Here is an 18818-nt window from a genome sequence, read left to right on the forward strand (position 1 = left end):
AAATTATATATATGAAGAGCATTTTATGACATGAAATATGCTATGCCATATTTTGAGTAAGTGGATTATAAATGGTTTTATACTGGTCTTTATTTGGCAGTGTTGTAGATAATTTTGTTTTTATTGCTTTCCCCATATCTATATAGTCTCAATTTTTAGATATTAGATTAGGAAACAAATCAAAATCTAAAGAAAGGAAAGAAAAAAATGAATGAATGAATGAATGAATGTGACATGGGAATTTACCTGCCATCTCCTTTCTTACCTGATGATTTGCAACATAACAAAACACTTTCCTGGGCAATCTAATAATCATTACTTGATCATAAATTTACAAGGGACACACTTTTCTGCCAATGAAAACCACAGAAACATTTGCCTTATCAGGATTAATTCTCAATCTTTTTTACCCAAACCATTTTTCTGTCACTGACAAGAATTCTGCATTTTTTTCCCATCCCAATGAGGTATGTACTACCTTTTTTTTCCTACTAGCCTACATGATCAATGGGGTATTCTTTTGACTATTTCATTAGACATAAAAGATATCCATCCACAACATGGACACATTAAATAGAGCAAATTTGCAGCCATGAATAGTCTTTGCATGTTCACTTGACTGTAGGGTATTTCCCTGGCTGGATACTCCCAACACATAGGGACCAAAGCCAGCACCAAATTCCTCCCTTCTCACCAGAGTGCCTCCTCTACCTGCTCAGGCCATCATCTTATAATCATGCATGTGATTTAATGGATGCAGAGAAAGGTGAAGGAACCCTTTTTCACTGTTGGTGGGAATGCAAACTGGTACAGCCACTCTGGAGAACGGTGTGGAGGTTCCTCAAAATCTTGAAAATAGAACTACCCTATGACCCTGCAATTGCACTACTAGGTATATATCCAAAGGACACAAAAATTCTGATTTGAAGGGGCACATGTACCCCAATGTTTATAGCAGCACTATCAACAATAGCCTAATTATGGAAAGAGCCCAAATGTCCATTGACTGATGAGTGGTAAAGAAGATGGGATAGATGTGTATATATGTATGTACATACATATATGAATATACATACATACACACATACACACATATATACACATACAATGGAATATTACTCAGTAATCACCAAGAATGAATCTTGCCATTTACAACAATGTGGATGGATCTATAGGGTATCGTGCTAAGCGAAATAAGTCAGAGAAAGACAAGTATCATATGATTTCGCTCATATGTGGAATTTAAGAAACACAACAGATCAACATAGGGGAAGGGAAGGAAAAAAAGGATAAAAACTGAGAAGGAGGCGAACTGTAAGAGACTCTTAAAGACAGAGGACAAACTGAGGGTTGGTGGAGGGGAGGTGGGTGGCGGGATGGGCTAAATGGGTGATGGGCATTAAGGAAGGCACTTGTTGGGATGAGCACTGGGTGTCATATGTAAGTGCTGAGTCACCCAGTTCTACTCCTGAAACCAATACTACAACTGTATGCTGATTTGAATTTAAATAAACAAATTAAAAAAAAAAAAGAAACAGATAAAAACAATAAAAGAAAATGCAAACATCTCTGTGACAGTTACAACAATGGCTTACATTTATAACAGGTAGTACATAACTGGTGTGGTGCTTCCTGAGAACAGATTTTGAAAAGTGGAGGGAAAAAGGACAAGAGACTGAGTTTCTGCAGTGAGAGAGAAGAGGGGGTCTAGATGAGGGGGATGCCTGGCAGGTAAGATATGCAGATATTTACTACACTCAATAGAGGCTAGGCACAAATAAAAACCAAGCCAGTTGCTTCATCATTTTGAAAAGGGTTAGCTCTTTAAGCAGGAAGTGAGAAAATAGTGGGAAGAGGACAGAGAAGTGAGTAATACCAATGTAAATAGAACATATACAGATTTACTCTGGAAACACGTTATTCTAAAAGACAATCCACTGCAGATAATAAGCATAACCTCAAAATACCTGGAATCTGGATATAGAATAACTACATCAAGTATCAGTATTTTAGAGCTATAAACATATTAGATAATTTGCTCTCATATTTCTACCTCCATTTGCTGAAAAAGAAATTCCTAAAGCATTAAGTACTTTACACAAAGCCCCATGGCCAGTCATCTAATCCTAATAGGCCTATTTTCTTGCAACCAACAACAACAACAACAACAACAACACAATGCAGATACAATTTCTAAAAAAACATTCCTGAGAATAACCTGGTACCTACCACTGTGTGGGCTTGGTCATGGGTACTTTGGATTTTCCCATTGACTTTGCTTTTACCTGACAAAAACAAGCAGAAAATAACATTATTTTCATTCTTTGTGTTCCTAAATTAACCCTTCCTACTCATTATGAAGACAACTGTACTCCTTTTCTAACTCAGACTCTGTATTCCTATTGGTTATTTACTGTCATTTCAAGCGCTGATTCCAATGAAGTTTGAATGAAGAGATGACAAGGTTTGGGCCCCTTCAAGTATTTCTATGTTCACTCCTACTGGCCCAGCTTTCCATTCTGAACACCAATACACATTACTGTTTTCACTCAGTTGGTGCTCATAGATCTGAGATTGATTGAAAATACTAAAATGGCCAAAGAAGTGTTATCAATAAAGGCATCAAACATCAGTTCATCACATTTTCTGTTTAAAAAAACACTCATCAACATAAAAGATTCTGAAGTATCAGTACTCAAATTGTCTTCACTTTTGTATTTTTTTAAGCACTAGAGGATGGCAATTAACTCCCCTCATATATAAGAATAAAATAATTAAAATTTTGGCACTTAGGAAAAGAAGATAAAAGTTACAAAAATCTTCCTCAAACAGTTCCTGGTACTTACTTCCAACAATAGTCTTGTGATTGAAAATCTTACTCCAAATTCCACCTTCTACATTGTCTTTCACTCCAAATTCATAAACTGTGTTGGGTTTTAGATTTTCCACAATTGTTTCAGTGGCTGGACAGAGTTGAAAAACCCATTTCTTCTCCTTATCCTTTTCTCTATAGCGAATTGTATAATATCTGTTGAATAACCAAAACATGATGCTTTTAATCCACAGGGAGAATCAGAATGCTATTTCAAGTTTCTTAATACATCACAGACTCCCATCTACTTCAAAGACTATGCTTAATACTGGCTTCTGTTTTTATTTTTTAGAAATTGCAGAGAACATGACAAAATAGCTCAGTGTGTACTTAAGGTTTTACATTTCTAATGCCAAGTTGGAGAATGTGAAGCACAGTTACGGTCTAACAGAATTCAGTTCTATTATTTGCTACTTTGCAAAATGAAAGTTGGAAAGCGCCGGATGTTCGTTTCTTTCCAATTATGCATAGAACAGAGCATAGGTATAATTTTTCAAGTGCTTAATACTGAAGTTTTATAGCTAAATGGGTTTAACTTGCAACTGTATGGGTTTATGCCATGGAACATGCATTAGAGGTGGTATCATTCAATTTTGTATAAGGGGATCCTGAAATTCTAAGATACATCCAGGACTGCATTTTAAGAGTGAAACATTCTTATCATAAAAATAGAATCAAAACCAAAGCCAAGCTAAGAGTTCAATGAAAAGAATCAAACCATGCAAATTTAAGATCAAGGTTACCTATTTGCTTAGGGGTTCATAATATTCAGACATACATATGAAGTAATGCTAATTGTCACCGCTATTTTTTTTGCACTTTTATCACATGCTAGGTTTTATATATATTATCTTGTTGTCACAAAATCATCTGAAGTGGTAGAAGTTATTAACTCATTCTATAGATGTGAAAATAGAGATTCAGAAACATCATTTAACTTGCCCATTGCTGCCCACCTAGTGACTTTGACCAGTAACAGAACCAGAATACAAAGACTCCTCTGACCCTGCTGTAAACAGCCTCACCAAGTGGGCCAATCAGGACAGGGGAGAGCATTAGTACTATACAGTCATAAGAAATCAATGAACTAGAGCTATATATATATCAATATGAACAGATTTTACAAATACTGAAAAATAGCAAATTACAAGATGACACATATAGTTTCATGATTCACATAAATATTAAAATGCTCACAAAATATGTTACCATATATGGTAGCAGTGTAAAGAGACAGCAAATATTGCAAGGGTCCAACATTCATATTAGTGCTCTAGTTCCCACTGAGGTAAGAATTTTTTTTAATGCTTATTTTTGAGAGAGCTCGAGAGAGCTCAAGAGAGCAGGGGAGGGACAAAGGGGGAGGAGACAGAAGATCCAAAGTAGGTTTCACGCTGTCAGCACAGAGCCCGATGTGGGGCTCAAACTCAAACCATGAGATCATGACCTGAGCCAAAATCAGATGCTTACCCACTTAAGGAACTGAGCCACCCCGGCACCCCACCCAGTGAGATAAAGGAGTATAGAAGTGGGGCCAACAGGTATATTTTATCTGCTTTTTATTTTTAAATAAACATTTTCAATAAATACAATAAAATAATAGCTGTCATGTATGCTGATGGAAACTTAGGTGTTTGTTATACTATTTTAGGTTCTTCTATTTTAAATTTTCTCTCAAACATTTAGTACCTCTCCCCCACTCCCCACCCTAGCAAAACTAAAGGGGCTAAGATTCTGGTCAGTTGCTTTTACTTGAAGCCTTACAAAGTCACTCATTTACTTGTGCTAAAAACGTTTATTGTGCCCCCTTCTAAGTGCCAGGAACACCTTGTTGATGATACATAAAAACAATTACCTAGAACTTCTAGAAACAAGGGGCAGGACTGGCTACATAATTTGTGAGGCTCATCCCAAAATAAAAACATGGGACCCCATGTTCAAAAATGATTAAGCATTTCAAGACAGTGACATTAGAGTATTAAACCAAGCATGGACCCTTCTAAGTGCACAGGGGGACCCTGTGCAAATGCACATGTTGCATGGCCATCAAGTCAGCATGGGGTTTATAGTTAACAAATACAGAGAGAGGGGGAATGGTTTTGTATGTTTTTGTACATTTGTATTTTGAATGTATTTGTATATTCAGCCTATGTTCCTACTAGTTACAAACTACTGAAATGCTTGAAGTCATTCATTAGCTTGCTTCTTTCTAGTAAAACTGTCAGGGCTCCAGTTCCTGACTTCCAAGGAGCAAGAGACTAAACGAGTGAAGGAAGCTGTTCAGCCAAAATACTAACTACTACTGGGAACATACATTATAGACTACTAATCCTCTGTGTCCTGTGAGTTGAAACATCAATAGACATTTATGCAACACACTTATTGACAAGTATGCTGCATGGAATTTTTGTGGCTGTGTTTTTCCCTGCCTTGTATACTAGAAAAAGTCAGCGAAGTACAGAGAAAATCAGACCAGATGGGCTACCACATTATGCATCTATACTTTGGATACATTTCTCAAATCCTTAATTGCTGGTATGATCCAAGGTGTGTTGGGGGAGGGGGGGGGGTCACTGCTAATACAACAACCAAAGGCCAGATTCCAGAGTTACCAGTAAGTTTGATTTTATATTATCTTCCCAGGAATAAAATGGTACAAAAATGTTCTAAGAACTTCCCACATGTTAAAAACAAAACAAAACAAAAACAAAAACAGAGTGGATGGATCTGTTGGTTAAGCATCCAACTTCGGCTCAGGTCATGATCTTGTGGTTTGTGGGTTTGAGCCCCAGTCATGCTCTGTGCTGACAGCTCAGAACCTGGAGCCTGCTTTGGATTCTGTCTCCCTCTCTCTCTCTGCCCTTCCCTCACTTGTACTGTGTGTCTCTCTCACTCAAAAATAAATAAACATTAAAAAAAAAATCCTGCACATTTTTTCTATCTTGATCACAAAGCATTCAAAATAACCTGTCTTATATCAAGTTTGTTAGGAAAAATAAACATACAGGCAGCCAACCTCTCTCTCCAGCCTCAGAGGTTATCTTTACCGACACTGGCTTAATTGATAGTTGTGTAACATAGGAAGTTCCAAATGTTAAAAGAGATAGTCAGTAAGACTATTTACCTATAAGGTAGTGAAGCAAATTTCCTTGATTTTAAAGCTAAATACAGGCCTTATGAAAATTAACAGTGCCGTACCGCACACAGAAGGTGCTCCATAAATGTGGAATGAACAGAATGGATATTTGGGTTCTCATGGGGTCATTCTAAAATTAGAATATAATTGCTCTAAATGGTCAATAATTCCTTCACCAGAAAATATGGATTTAAGCAATAAAGTTTACAATTATATTATCTTTTTCAATGTGTCATTGCCTAAGGTTTTACTTACCAAAACTCAGCATTCCTATAAAATCAATGCAAACTGAAGGAAAATACAATAAATATCTACATTGAACATTTGCAGAGGGCTTAAGATTTTAAAATTTACTTCAGTTGATTCATACAATAAACTGAAATGAGAATAAGAATTATTATAGAAGAAAAAAAAGGCCAGTAAGTGTCTAAGATCTGATTGTCAGGGACAAAGCCCGACAAATGGTGGTTTTCTGACTCAACTAATACCTTTAGTATTGCATTGGATGGTCTTTCTACTACTGTGGTGCTTGGCAAAAGGAAATGAAAAAAGGTAAAATGACCCAGGAGGGAAGAGGACAATCATAATTCCTTTCAACATCATTTAAGGCTTTTTATTTTATTGTGTATTTACCATAACATAGAGTCACAGACTTCCCATTATTGTCTGAGGACACTCAGGATCAAATGTTGATCATACCCTTTTCTGTTGATGATTAAATTTGGACACAAGTGCAACAAGTCTATTAAAAATATAAGTAACAGTCAGTGAATGTCATCAGACTAGACTTCTGGAAGACCTGCCTCCAGCAACTTGGACTTTAGGGAATGAGAACATTTCATGTCCTTGTGGTAAGAAAACTACTGAATGGAATGTTTGGTTTAAATAACATTATCTTTGCTTGGATCTCCCTAATAGTATGAATATTGATAATAATGCTTACTGTAGTTAAAAAAAAAATTCCATAGCTCCTCTAAATGTAGGATTTTCACTCTCCAAAAAGAATAGGGGTTGGACTAGACAACGTATGGGATCCTTTTTGTTTCTACAAGTTTATTGTCTACATATTAGACCTTTATTCCAATAAACTACAGAGGCAGAACACAGGGTAGAAACCCCATAAACGTGATTTATGAAATAACTAGTAGTCAATTATACCAAGAGGAGAAATGGAGCTATGACAAGATAAATGTAGTCCTTTCACAAACTAGTCTGCTTGATGCATGTTATTGGTCATTGTTTGAACTTTCTATACTTTTTTCAGCAATATTTTTATTTCTGTAACTACTATTATATTTCCTAAAACATCCATTATATAGATTTTTTTTGTTCTCTTTATATCAAAGGACACTTCCTGACACCGCCTTTGTCAATATTTTTGCTTCTGATGTAAATTCTGCCCTCACTCCCTTCTTCTTAAAGTGTCTCTGTCCATCACCCCCTCCCTGCCCCTCTCTGATTCTGGCATTCTTCCTGCTGCCCAAACATAAATAAACATCTTGGTGATTTTATTCCGTTTCCTTATTCCATTCACTCACTTCTGAGCCAAAAAATTGTTTAGGTATTTTTCATTCTAACAAAAATGAAAAGAATTTTCATTTCATATTCCCTTTTATCCCTGCTGTTGTTTAACACAAGATGTCTTACAAGTAATCTACCTTATCCCACTTTCTCATCACTCGTGATGCCTAAATCTCTTTGTAATCTGGTGTCTGATCTGTAATATAATAAAACCTCTTGATCCAACCTAGTGATTTAATCCTTCCTGAGTTTCCTCACTACCTTAAAATCTACTTCTGTTCAAATCTGCTCCTATTCCTGTTAGCTTCAGGCCCCTTCTCCCCTCAGTCGGTTTTCAAGGCCAGTTAGGTTTCCCTGCATGATTCCTCTTTTACCTGTTTCTTCTTCATTTCTAAGCAGCACTTATGGGACCAGTTCAGGTTTTTATTATCTTTGGACTCTTAAAATAATTTTCAAACTGGTCACAAATTTCCAAAACTCTCTCCTTTATCCCCTAATGGTGGCTGGCTTAAACATCAACCAAAAGAATCAGTTTCTAGTGATTTTGGTGCTACCTAAAATGCAATACTCACCTGAAATGGCCGTTATAAAACAAAGCAAATAATATCAAAATCAACAAGAATAGCAAACAGTACCATTTACTGAGTGCTTACTGTGTGCCATACACTGTGTTAACCATTTTACACGTATCATCTCATTAAATTCTGACAACCTCATGAGATAGTGGTATTATTATCCCATTTTACAGATTTTAAAAAATGCCTTTAAATACCTTATCCAAGGCCATTCAGTTAATAATACAACAGAATTTTGAACATAGGTCAGTCTGACCAGAATTTGTACCCTCAATGCCTGTGCTGTTATCATTGCTGGAGATACTCACTGTGGACTCTAGACAAGAGATGTTGCATAAGACGTTCAAGAGCTAGATGGCCTGACCTTAAGACTTGCTCTGTAACATTCCACTTATTCACTTGTACATGTGTTGAGAACTGCTATTATAAAGCAGGATGCTAGGATACACATGCAATGGAAGATGAGTGGGACACTGAAAACTTCAAAAATGAGCTCACAGTATAGTGAAGGAGGTAGATGTATATATGGATAGAACCAAAGAAGTTGGGATGAAAAACAGAGGGTGCTGAGGGGAGCTGGGTATAGCCCTCTACACTTGAACTGCTGCAATGGACAAATAGCATTTTAAATCCAAAGGGTGTGACTTAAAGTTGGATATCCTACATAGGTCCAGGAAAGCAAAGTAGTCCAGATTTAAAACTCATGGCAGTAGCATGACTCATATATTCTTGGAGATAGATTCTATGAGAGATTCTACGATTTGTTTTACCAGGCAGCAGAAGCTGGTGGAGATTCTTCAGCCAGGGAATAAAGTTAAGCAGTGATGGAGGAGGTTAGACTTACCAGCAGTGGGCGAATTAGAGAGAGATTGGAGGGAAGAATCTCAAATAATATACTCAGTCCACACGAGTCAACCAAGGAATGACTCATGGAAGAAATGAAATGAAGAAAAAAAAAATCAAGGTTATATTTGTTTTTTTAAGTTTATTTTGAGAGAGAGAAAGAAAGAGAAAGAGAGAGAGTGTGTGCAGGCACACACACAAGGACGGGGCAGGGAGAGAGGGAAAGAGAATCCAAGCAGGCTCTGCACTGTCAGCACAGAGCCCAGAATGGGGCTAGATCTCACATACCTTGAGATTGGTAACCTGAGCCAAAATCAAGAGTGGGAGGAATGAGCCACCCAGGAGCCCCCAAAGTTAGTATTTCTACACAAGAATTGATGCAACTAGATTTCTTTATGGGATAAGTGTGCTAAGAAAAGCATTAATATAAATCAAAACTGAATTTCCTACCTTAAAGGAAATGAAAGTAATGGAAAGGAATTTTTTTGGTAGTACAGATTAAGAATTTTGTTGGAGTTTGAGGTACTAACCACCATTATTTGGTCATTCAAATGTAGATCATTACACCAACAACTGAAAATAGTCTTAGAACTTTGGAAATGAGTCAAGGTCAGATATTAGCCCTGCAAGTCACTTATATCCTTATCACTCCCATTGCTCTCTGTACAAAAGCAACATCAGCACATCCTGTGAGCTTTTAGAAATGCAGAACCGCAGGCTTTTCCTTATGCTCTGGAATAGAATCTGTATTGTAACAAGGTCTCTTACATGATTTACATGCATAAAGTTTGAGAAGCACTGTTTTACTTAAAGACACAGCATAGATGAGATAAGGGGGGAAACAGATGAGAGATCCAAGGATAAAACTCTATTCCACTTTGGGAGGTAGGCTAACAATTAGCAATAGAGAGGAGAAAAAGGCCAAGAGAAACATTTCACAAAACATGTCAAAGAAAGAGTTCAAGAAAAACGGTGGCTGACAATTCCACTGAGAGGTTAAAAAGGTAAGAACTGAGGGGCATCTGGGTGGCTCAGTTGTTTAAGTCTCTGACTTCAGCTCAGGTCATGAGCTCAGTTTGTGGGTTTGAGCCCCTCGTGAGGTTCTGTGCAGACAGCTCAGAGTCTGGAGCCTGCTTTGGATTCTGTTTCCCCCTCTCTCTGCCTCTCCCCTACTCACACTCTGTCTCTCAAAAATAAATTAACATTAAAAAAAAAAAGAGTATGAACTGAGAAAACACTTCTAGATTTAGCAATTCATTGGTCATTGGTGACCACAAAGAGATATTTCAATGGAATGGTAAAAAAGGAAAGGAAACCAGTGAAAGGGAATAAAGATTATAGGGGTGGAACAAAAACCAGGTATGAGAGAACAGACCACTCTGAAAAGTACTGGAATGAAGAGATTGAAAAATAGCTTGGAAGAGCTAACAGAATTAACAGAAAATGTTGTTTGGTGATAGAGAAATCTTCAACCTATTTGCAAGCAAGAGGCATGGTCCCAATGGCAGTGAAGGGGTAAATTTGAGAGTAAAGTCTTAAGGAATGTGGAAGGGACAGGATGATGAGCACAGTCTCGAGTCAGAAATGTGCTCCTTGGAAAGAAGAGAAGGAGGATGAATCTGGGGTGAAGAACGAGTGAGCTGATGGTAAATAATCTAAATTTCCTTAGTTTTGCAGAAGCCGGGATGGACTGGAGTAGGAAAAGAGCCAGGGAAAGAAGCCAGGATGCTACTTCCAGGATCCAGGGTATGGTGACAAGTGTCTGAATTAGAATTATTGGCACGAATGTGAAGAAGTAGAAAATAAAGACATTGATGTACTTCCCAAAGGCAGAACCATTATAACTTGGGGGCTTATTAGCTGTAGGAGAGGAAAAACAAAAAATGAATCAAGATTCAAGTTAGAGTGAATGGAGGAATGAAGGTACTTCAGAAAGTACTAAGATGTGGACCTGAAATATCAAGAGAAACAGTAGGAGTTCAATTTTGTCATGTGAAGTTTGAAGTACTGGTGAAAGTAAAGTGAAAATGCTGCTGTTTTACTTTTTATTCATTCAGTATATATCGACTGAGGGCCTATTATGTGCCAGATGCTGATCTAGGGACTGGGAAGATTAAGTTGGTTATGATACACATGGTTCCTGTCCTCACAGAGCTTAAAATTTACATGGAAAGACAAATGGATAATAAGGCATTGGGCTCAATCGAGAATTCAGACATCAAAAACATTTGCTTCTTAAAAACCTGGGGGGCGGGGGGACACAAAAAAAGAAAGGCCAGAGCCTGCTCTGGACCAGCCCAAAAGGAGGGCCCTCATTCTACATTAACAGTAAATAACTACAGTATGAAAGTGTCAGAAAATGTGAAAATGATTTCTAAACAAATCATAAAGCTTTAATAAGTTGGCAAAGGAGTGAGAACTAAAGCAATCTTGAACACTTTAACAAGTTGGAAACATGGGAAGGAAAAAATAAGCTATTAATGAGGGAATAAATTTGGTTAAAAACATGTTTTACTCTTCATGGGCGCCAATTTGGAAAGGTTTCTTTTGCCCTTAGATATATTGAGGACAAATGTGTACATTCTTCCATTCAAAGAGTAAAAACACATCTACTTTCCAATGTGAATTCAGGAAAGGATTTAGGAACATGAATACCCATATGGACCCTATGCAAACAGTAACAGAGCCATGTGTTATGAAGGATAACGTGATACACCATTAATATTTCCAAACTTAAAACAAAATGAAACATAGGGGTTTTCTCACTTGGAAACTTACTGCATTGAGCTTTCATAGATTAAGTCGAAATCCAAGTATAAAGACAAAAAAATTTTCATTGTATAGGATAAATAGGGCTGTATGCATCAATGAGAAAGGATGCCAATATTACACAGAGTGCCAGTATTAGAATTCAGTGCATTACACTGATGCCAGTTGGTGTTCCTAATGCAAGCTAAAGGCATTCAGATTCCAATGATTATTTAATAAAGTACTCCTGAAGGCAAAACTCAGCTATATTAATCTTCTGGTTTTCAAGAAGCAATCATTCCCTATAGCTACTATTATTCTAACCTACTGGCTTAGTCAAAATTCTAAAACAAACAAAAAAACCCCAGCATCTTGTAGGGTAGATTTTTCCAAGTCTGCTTCTAATTACATTCATTTAGAATCCCGGTGGATTTATTTGGGTGTTTATAATGTGCACAGTAGTTCTAGGGCCTTTCAACAAGGACCACTATTTTTTCTCAGCTACCACAAAGACTTTAAATTTCAGCTCTTTATTAACGGTACTAACTAGGAAGAAAGGAGACATGTGTAAATGAAATCCATAAGTACTCCAAATGCTTTCTTTTAAGCATTACCATTGAATTCTTCCCTGTTAGTCATGTCCTAAGAGTTTCCTATTTTTGTCCAGGATATCTTGATTGTCCCATTCATCCAGGTTTCAAAGTTTACAAGTATCTTGATATGTTATTATTGAATCTCAAGAAAAACACTTTATGCTAAGTAGAATTATCAATTTTGACTATTGTGATTTAATGGGCATGGCTCCATCTATTTGATGACAAGAGTAAAGCCAGGGTGTGTGGGAGATGAACAAGGGGGTTAGGGAGAGATACATGCATGGTCTGAGTAGCTTGGGTCTTCTAATCAATTGCCTTGGTTAATATCCTAGCTTCATCAGACCATCTGTTCCTCTCCTTCTCCCTGTATTATCTCTTTGTGCTATCAAACCATGGCAACATCTGTCAATTAGAATCAGTATCAGATAAATTCCTTTATGAAGGGTAAGGCCAAATGGAACTTAACGAAAAATTTGAGGACAGGGGAAGAAATCATATCCAAAGCATGCTCTATGGATTTGTGGGTTAGTTAACTCCATGAATTTATCAAGCAAGTTAAGTAACTATTAAAATCAGCTTCATTTTGCTACAAGAGCTCCACATTTCCTTGCTTCCTTTTTTTTGTTTCCCCTTCTGTCTTTAAATTAGAAACTCAAGAAACTGAAAAGGAGTAAGAAAGCAATCCGTAAATGTTAACCTTCTCAGCATGGTACCCTGGATCAATCCAGTAAAAGCTGGAATTACCATATGAAAGCCTATTTTGTCAAGAGTCCATTTTCCAAACAAAGTAAGTTAATGGACTTAGTGGTGGGTGATAAAGGGACATTTTAGTTTCTTTGAAACATCTCAAGCTTATTTTTCAAGAAATTTGGTTTTGGCACTATCTTCTACATGGGTTTTTCCAATAATTTCTTCCTTCAGAACTATGAACATGTGAAGGAAAATCTAATTTTTTTCTTAGTCTAAATTTCCTAATGAAAGTCATATGAAAGGTACTCTTGAGAACTTAGGAACATTTTTAAAGGTCTTTTTTTGGTTCAATTTAGACAAATAAAAATAAAACACTACACAAGAGATTATGTCCAAAAGTATATGAAAAGTATATGAAAAGTAATAGTGGATATTAAGACTCTAGTAAGATGCTGCTGTGCTAGAACAGCGAAAATGCAAAATGCTGACAACATGAAATGCTGGTGAGGACATAGAACAATCCGAATTGTCCTATTGCTTACAGGAGTATAAATGGAAAAGTTAGGCGAAAAAAAAAGTTAAACATACATTTCCCCTGTGACCTAGCAATTCCACTTCTAAATATTTATATGAGAGAAATTAAAACATAGGTCTACAAAGTCTTAAAGAAAAACATTTATAAAATCTCAATTCATAATAACCCAAAACAAGACATAAGTAAGTACCCACCAATAAAAGACTAGATAATAAATTCTGGAATATTCATGTAACAGAATACCACTCAGAAGTGAAAAAAGAATGAGAGGTGCCTGGGTGGCTCAGTGAATTAAGCATCAGACTTCAGCTCAGGTCATGATCTCGAGGCTCGTAAGTTTGAGCCCCACTTTGTGCTCTCTGCTCTGTCCCCCTCTTTCTCTGTCCCTCCCCACTCGTATTCTCTCTCAAAACTAAACAATAAAAAAAAAGGAATGAACTATAACACACACAATGTCATGAAAGAATCGCAAAAACATGCTGAATGAAAACAAAGGGACACATAACATGCTGTATGATTTCATTTATGTACAATTATAGATTAGGCAAAACTTATCTACAGTGATGGAAATCAAATCAGTGGTTGCTTCTTGAGAAAGGTACTATCTGGGGAATGAAAAGGTTCTATTTCTTGATGGGGCATAGAATACATGATTATGTGCATTTTTCATATCTGATCAAATAGTGCATTATATTGGATTTAAATTATACCTCAATAACACATTTTTTATTTAAAAAGGAAATGAGGGCATCTGGGTGGCTCAGTCAGTTGAGGGTCTGCCTTCAGCTCAGGTCATGATCTCATGGTTCATGACTTCAAGCCCTGCATCAAGCTCTGTGCTAACAACTCAAAGCCTGGAGCCTGCTTCAGATTTTGTGTCTCCCTCGCTCTCCACCCCTCCACCCAATCACATTTTAACTCTCTCTCAAAAAAATAAACACTTTTTAAAAATTTAAAAAAATAAAAGTGGGATGAAACTTTTAAAATTTAAAAATCACTTTGAGTCCATTTAACTTTTTTTAAAAAAATTTTCATAGAATGCCTCGGTTGAACAGAATTTGGAATCCTTGTCAGATGCAAAGTTTTCAATTAAAAACATTTTTTTAATGTTTATTTTTGAGAGAGAGAGACAGAAATCTGGAGAGGGGCAGAGAGAGAGGGAGTCACAGAATCCAAGGCAGGCTCCAGGCTCTGAGCTGTCAGCACAGAGCCTGATGCAGGGCTTGAGCTCACAAACTGTGAGATCATGACCAGAGCCAAAGCTGGACCCTTAACTAAGTCACCCAGGTGCCCCTGAAGTTTTGAATTTTAAAGGTAATGTAATAAATACTTATGATAAACAAACATTGTCTATCCCAGCTTCAGCATTCAGTACAGACCATACCAAATATAGGTGCTAGATGGATGAATGGCATTCATTTGAAAATACATTAGATATTTCTTATTTTGTCCAGTGCAGGAAGATAGGAGCTTCATTTCCAAACCTGTGCTTTTTCCTGTGTTTACATCTCTCCCTGTGTCTATGTCTCTAGTTTTCTCCAGCAGTGATTCTCAAACTTAAGTGGGCATCAGAATTTTCCAGAGGCTTGTTAGAACACAGATTACTGAGCCCCACCTTCAGAGTTTCTGAACATGAGAAGTGAATCCAACTGATTTTGGTGCTACTTGGTTTGGGGCAACACTTTGAAAACTACTGCTTCTAGTACTTCAACTGTCAAATAGTGGATAGAGCATGTGACTCTTGATCTTGGGGCTGTGAGTTCAAGCCCCACGTTGAGTGTAGAGATTACTTAAAAAAACAAAAACAAAAACAAAAACAAAAACAAGAGCTAATTTACAGGTTAAAAAAATCTTTTGTTAGATGAATTACCTGTCATTGGGACAGTGACTCGGCAATGTCCAGTCATGGTGTGGGTTAATGAGGAACCCCCAGGACAGGAATACAGAGCTTGGTGACAGAGTGCCGACCACCAGCTGGAGAGGTTTGCGAGAGCGTGCTTTACCTGTGGAGGTAACATACGGGTAACAGTTTATTTTTATATTGGGGTAAAATGCATAAAAATGACTCAGGAAGATGATGAAGAATGTGAGCCATCAAGTGTCTTTTCATAGAGCACACCAATATTATTAATTTTGTGCCCATGAATTTAAGCATAAACCCAACAAAAATATTGAGATTTATGTGTGTATGCATATGTGTGTGTGTGTGTGTGTGTGTGTGTGTGTGTGTGTGTATGCATGCATATATGGGTAATGTATGGCATGTAAAGTATATCCAGTCATACCCAGGTTTTATTTCTTGTGGGTTAGGGATGTATATGAAGGTCTTAGCTATTACCAGTGAAATGAATAATGCAAATGGATTCACTCCATTTCTTTTACAGATACAATAAAAGCATATTTGGTTCCCCATCCCCTACTCAAGACTATGAACTAGTGTGAAAGAATATCAAAGAATAGAAAGCTTAACATCTAGCTTGTAGGTTATATTGTTTTTTCAAGCCAATTTAGAAGCATAAAAATCCCTTGTCATACTATTACAGTAAGCATTTTTTTTTTTACAGTTAGTGTCTATATAGAAAATGTATGCACTTTTTTTTTTTTTTTACGCATTCTTAATGCTGGGAGAGTGGAGATAATAAAGGAATCACGGTTCTTCTGATGGGACTAATTGGATTTGGGCAATGCCAAGAGATGGTGACAAACCACTTAAGATCTTCTTCCAGCATATAAGGGGCAGATATTTGCATTTTCAAAAAATATTGGGAACTTCAGGATTAGGGGACAGTGCAAAAGAGGAATGAAGATTCTTTGCCATGGAAACCAACACTGGCTCAATAAAAAAAATCTGTAAATAAAATAATACAGTATCTAATAAAATTATGCAGAATATAAAACATTCTATATTTTCATTGGACCCTGTCTTTCATTTCATGAAATGCCTGTTGTATTTGCTATAGGAAGAATTTGTGTTATTTTAATCTAACACAATAGGAACTAATAGGAAGGTACCCTTTGTATGAGCTTAGTGAAAGTTACCTGAACCAAATGCCCTTGACAATTTTTTCAGGCTTGCTGCTTCTATTAGATTTAAGTTCTGTCAGTTGTTACTGTGGTGAAAACCCTTCTTAGCCAAGAATATGTATAACCAAGTAGTGGCAGATTGTTTCCTTGTAACATAGCTGAATTTATTAAAAAGACATTTGAAATAATTGTCAAGGATAGCTGTTATTTTGTTGTAAACATGCATTTATCCTTCTCTATAAAATTTTCCAGTTCCACCTATGATACTACCTAGCATTACTGTGATTCCAAGAGTCCAAGTCTGACTGCCTATGAGGGTAGATTAGAACCTGATGAGAGTGAGAGGTTTATGCTGTTTGAAAAAGCCCTGAAGGGATTCTGATATTCCTTTTCTAGCCCCTGATTGGTTCTCCCTAATGTAATACCACTATCTCATTCTACAAATGAAAACTAAGGCCGAGCTAAGTTTCAAGGGTATCCAAGTTCATACCAAGAGTAGGGTCAAGACTCAAATTTCTGTCTTCTGAACTGTACCTTTGTTTTGTTTTGTTTTGTTTTTTCTACATCACTGGCATAGCTCACCATGTATGAAGATAATGCCATTTAGAGACAAAAGATAAATTTTCCTTTCTCCAAGGGAACCTAAAGCCTACAAGACCAGAAAGTATTTATTTCACTAAGTATCGATCTGATACAAAAGTGATTAAAATGTATGTGGTAAATGCAAATATAAAATGAATCAAAGTTAATACATTAGTCATTATATCATTCTCAAATTCACATTACCAAAAAAAATTACACCCGCTGCCTGAAAGGAAAGGTGGGGTAGTACAGTATATCCTGAACAAAATGAAACAATTTCCTGAGCCCGTCATCACAAAGAGAAAAATAATTTCCAGACCAGTGCCATACAAGTCCCCACAAAGTGCTACTGAGTTGTAATCATTCTTTTGACGTCCCTTACACATCTTTGTGTTTTTGTATTAAGAAAGAGTTTGATGAATGTGAGGCCAGAATCCCATGGGTCCTTACTAATACTTCTTGACTCTATTAAATATTTTGAAATAAAGTCTTGAAATGGTGACTATCATTACAAGTTATAAGGAGTAACTGAAATTTCCCTGATGCTTTGGGATAATTTAAGGGGCCAGGAAAAGGGGTTTGTGTTTTTCAAAATGCTTGACTATTAACTGCTTCTCTAAAAAAGACATGAAAAACAACCGAAGGAGGGGAGGGGACTGTGGCAACCTATTTCTGGTAACTGGCTTGGCTGATGCGTCCAGAGGACAGGATTCACAACTGCAAAGGGGAGGTTTGCTCAGTGTGTTTAAAGATCTGTATGCTCCCCCCACCTCCATGCCAACCCTTTAGAAAGATCTAACAAAGGAGATGCTTCGTTGTTTGACATTTAGTGTACTATGAAAGAGAAACATGATTAGGAAATATGTAAAGAATAATTGACATTAGAAAATGAAAGAGAAAACCAAACCTTTTTCTCAAGTATCTACAGTTAGGGAGATTTAATACCAGACAGTAAAAGCATATTCACAGCTTCTACAGCCTCTTACAGCAAGGGCAGCTTATTTGATCTGACAAGCAATTTTAGTAGTGAAATTGGAAAATGTAAGGTTTTTAATCTTTCTCCAGTCATGTAGAAAAGGCTTCTACTCACTTATTCCACATGGCATTTACTTTCCTGTTTCATGTCTCCCCATCCCTGGGAGTATCTGTGTTGTGTTGCTATTGTTTCATGAAAGCAGTCCTTGCTCTATTTGTTCGACTAAATAGAAGAGGTTTTGAAGGAAGAGATGAGGAGTCAAGTAAAACCCAAGTTCCAATCCATGTAACATGCCTATAAAGGAGTTACACTTTTGAAATGTAAACAGTCTCCTTTAACAAAGTTAGACATTAGATTTTGCCCTTAAGATCCGGAAAGCACAAGAGCGCATGGGTTCACACACTGCCAAGTAGAAACAGGCTAGCAGGAGCTAACTCTATGTGAGCACTTGCTGTGGGCCAGGCCCTGTGCTACGGGCCACACATGCATCAACTCCTTTAACCCTCACAACGGCCCTTGTATGCAGGGGAGAGGAGGTACACACAAGTCCAGTAATTTGCCTAAATTCCTCACGTTTGTATGTAGTGGTGCTGGGAGAAGGTCCCAAGCAGTCTCTACAACCAGACCATAATACTTGCAAGGAGGGTTATCTGTTGACACAGGGCCTGCTGTGCTGCATATTCTAATCCATGCTCCTAAGGCTTCTCCAATGCACTTGGT

The 18818-nt window shown here is 37.0% G+C and overlaps 1 protein-coding gene across 32 annotated transcripts in view; it reads right to left on the reverse strand.

Annotated features, from left to right (window-relative positions):
* ABI3BP (ABI family member 3 binding protein) overlaps positions 1-18818 on the reverse strand; it is a 262501-nt gene that overhangs the window by 152783 nt on the left and 90900 nt on the right. For all 32 annotated transcript variants that reach the window (XM_053220756.1, XM_053220744.1, XM_053220759.1 and 29 more), the window contains exons 4-6: positions 15387-15519; positions 2847-3028; positions 2230-2285 (exon numbers count right to left, since the gene is read on the reverse strand). In XM_053220756.1, coding sequence (XP_053076731.1) covers positions 2230-2285; positions 2847-3028; positions 15387-15519 — 371 coding nt within the window. The remainder of the gene's footprint in view (positions 1-2229; positions 2286-2846; positions 3029-15386; positions 15520-18818) is intronic.

The sequence above is a fragment of the Acinonyx jubatus genome, chromosome C2 (assembly GCF_027475565.1).
Source record: "Acinonyx jubatus isolate Ajub_Pintada_27869175 chromosome C2, VMU_Ajub_asm_v1.0, whole genome shotgun sequence".
NCBI classification, from domain to species: domain Eukaryota; kingdom Metazoa; phylum Chordata; class Mammalia; order Carnivora; family Felidae; genus Acinonyx; species Acinonyx jubatus.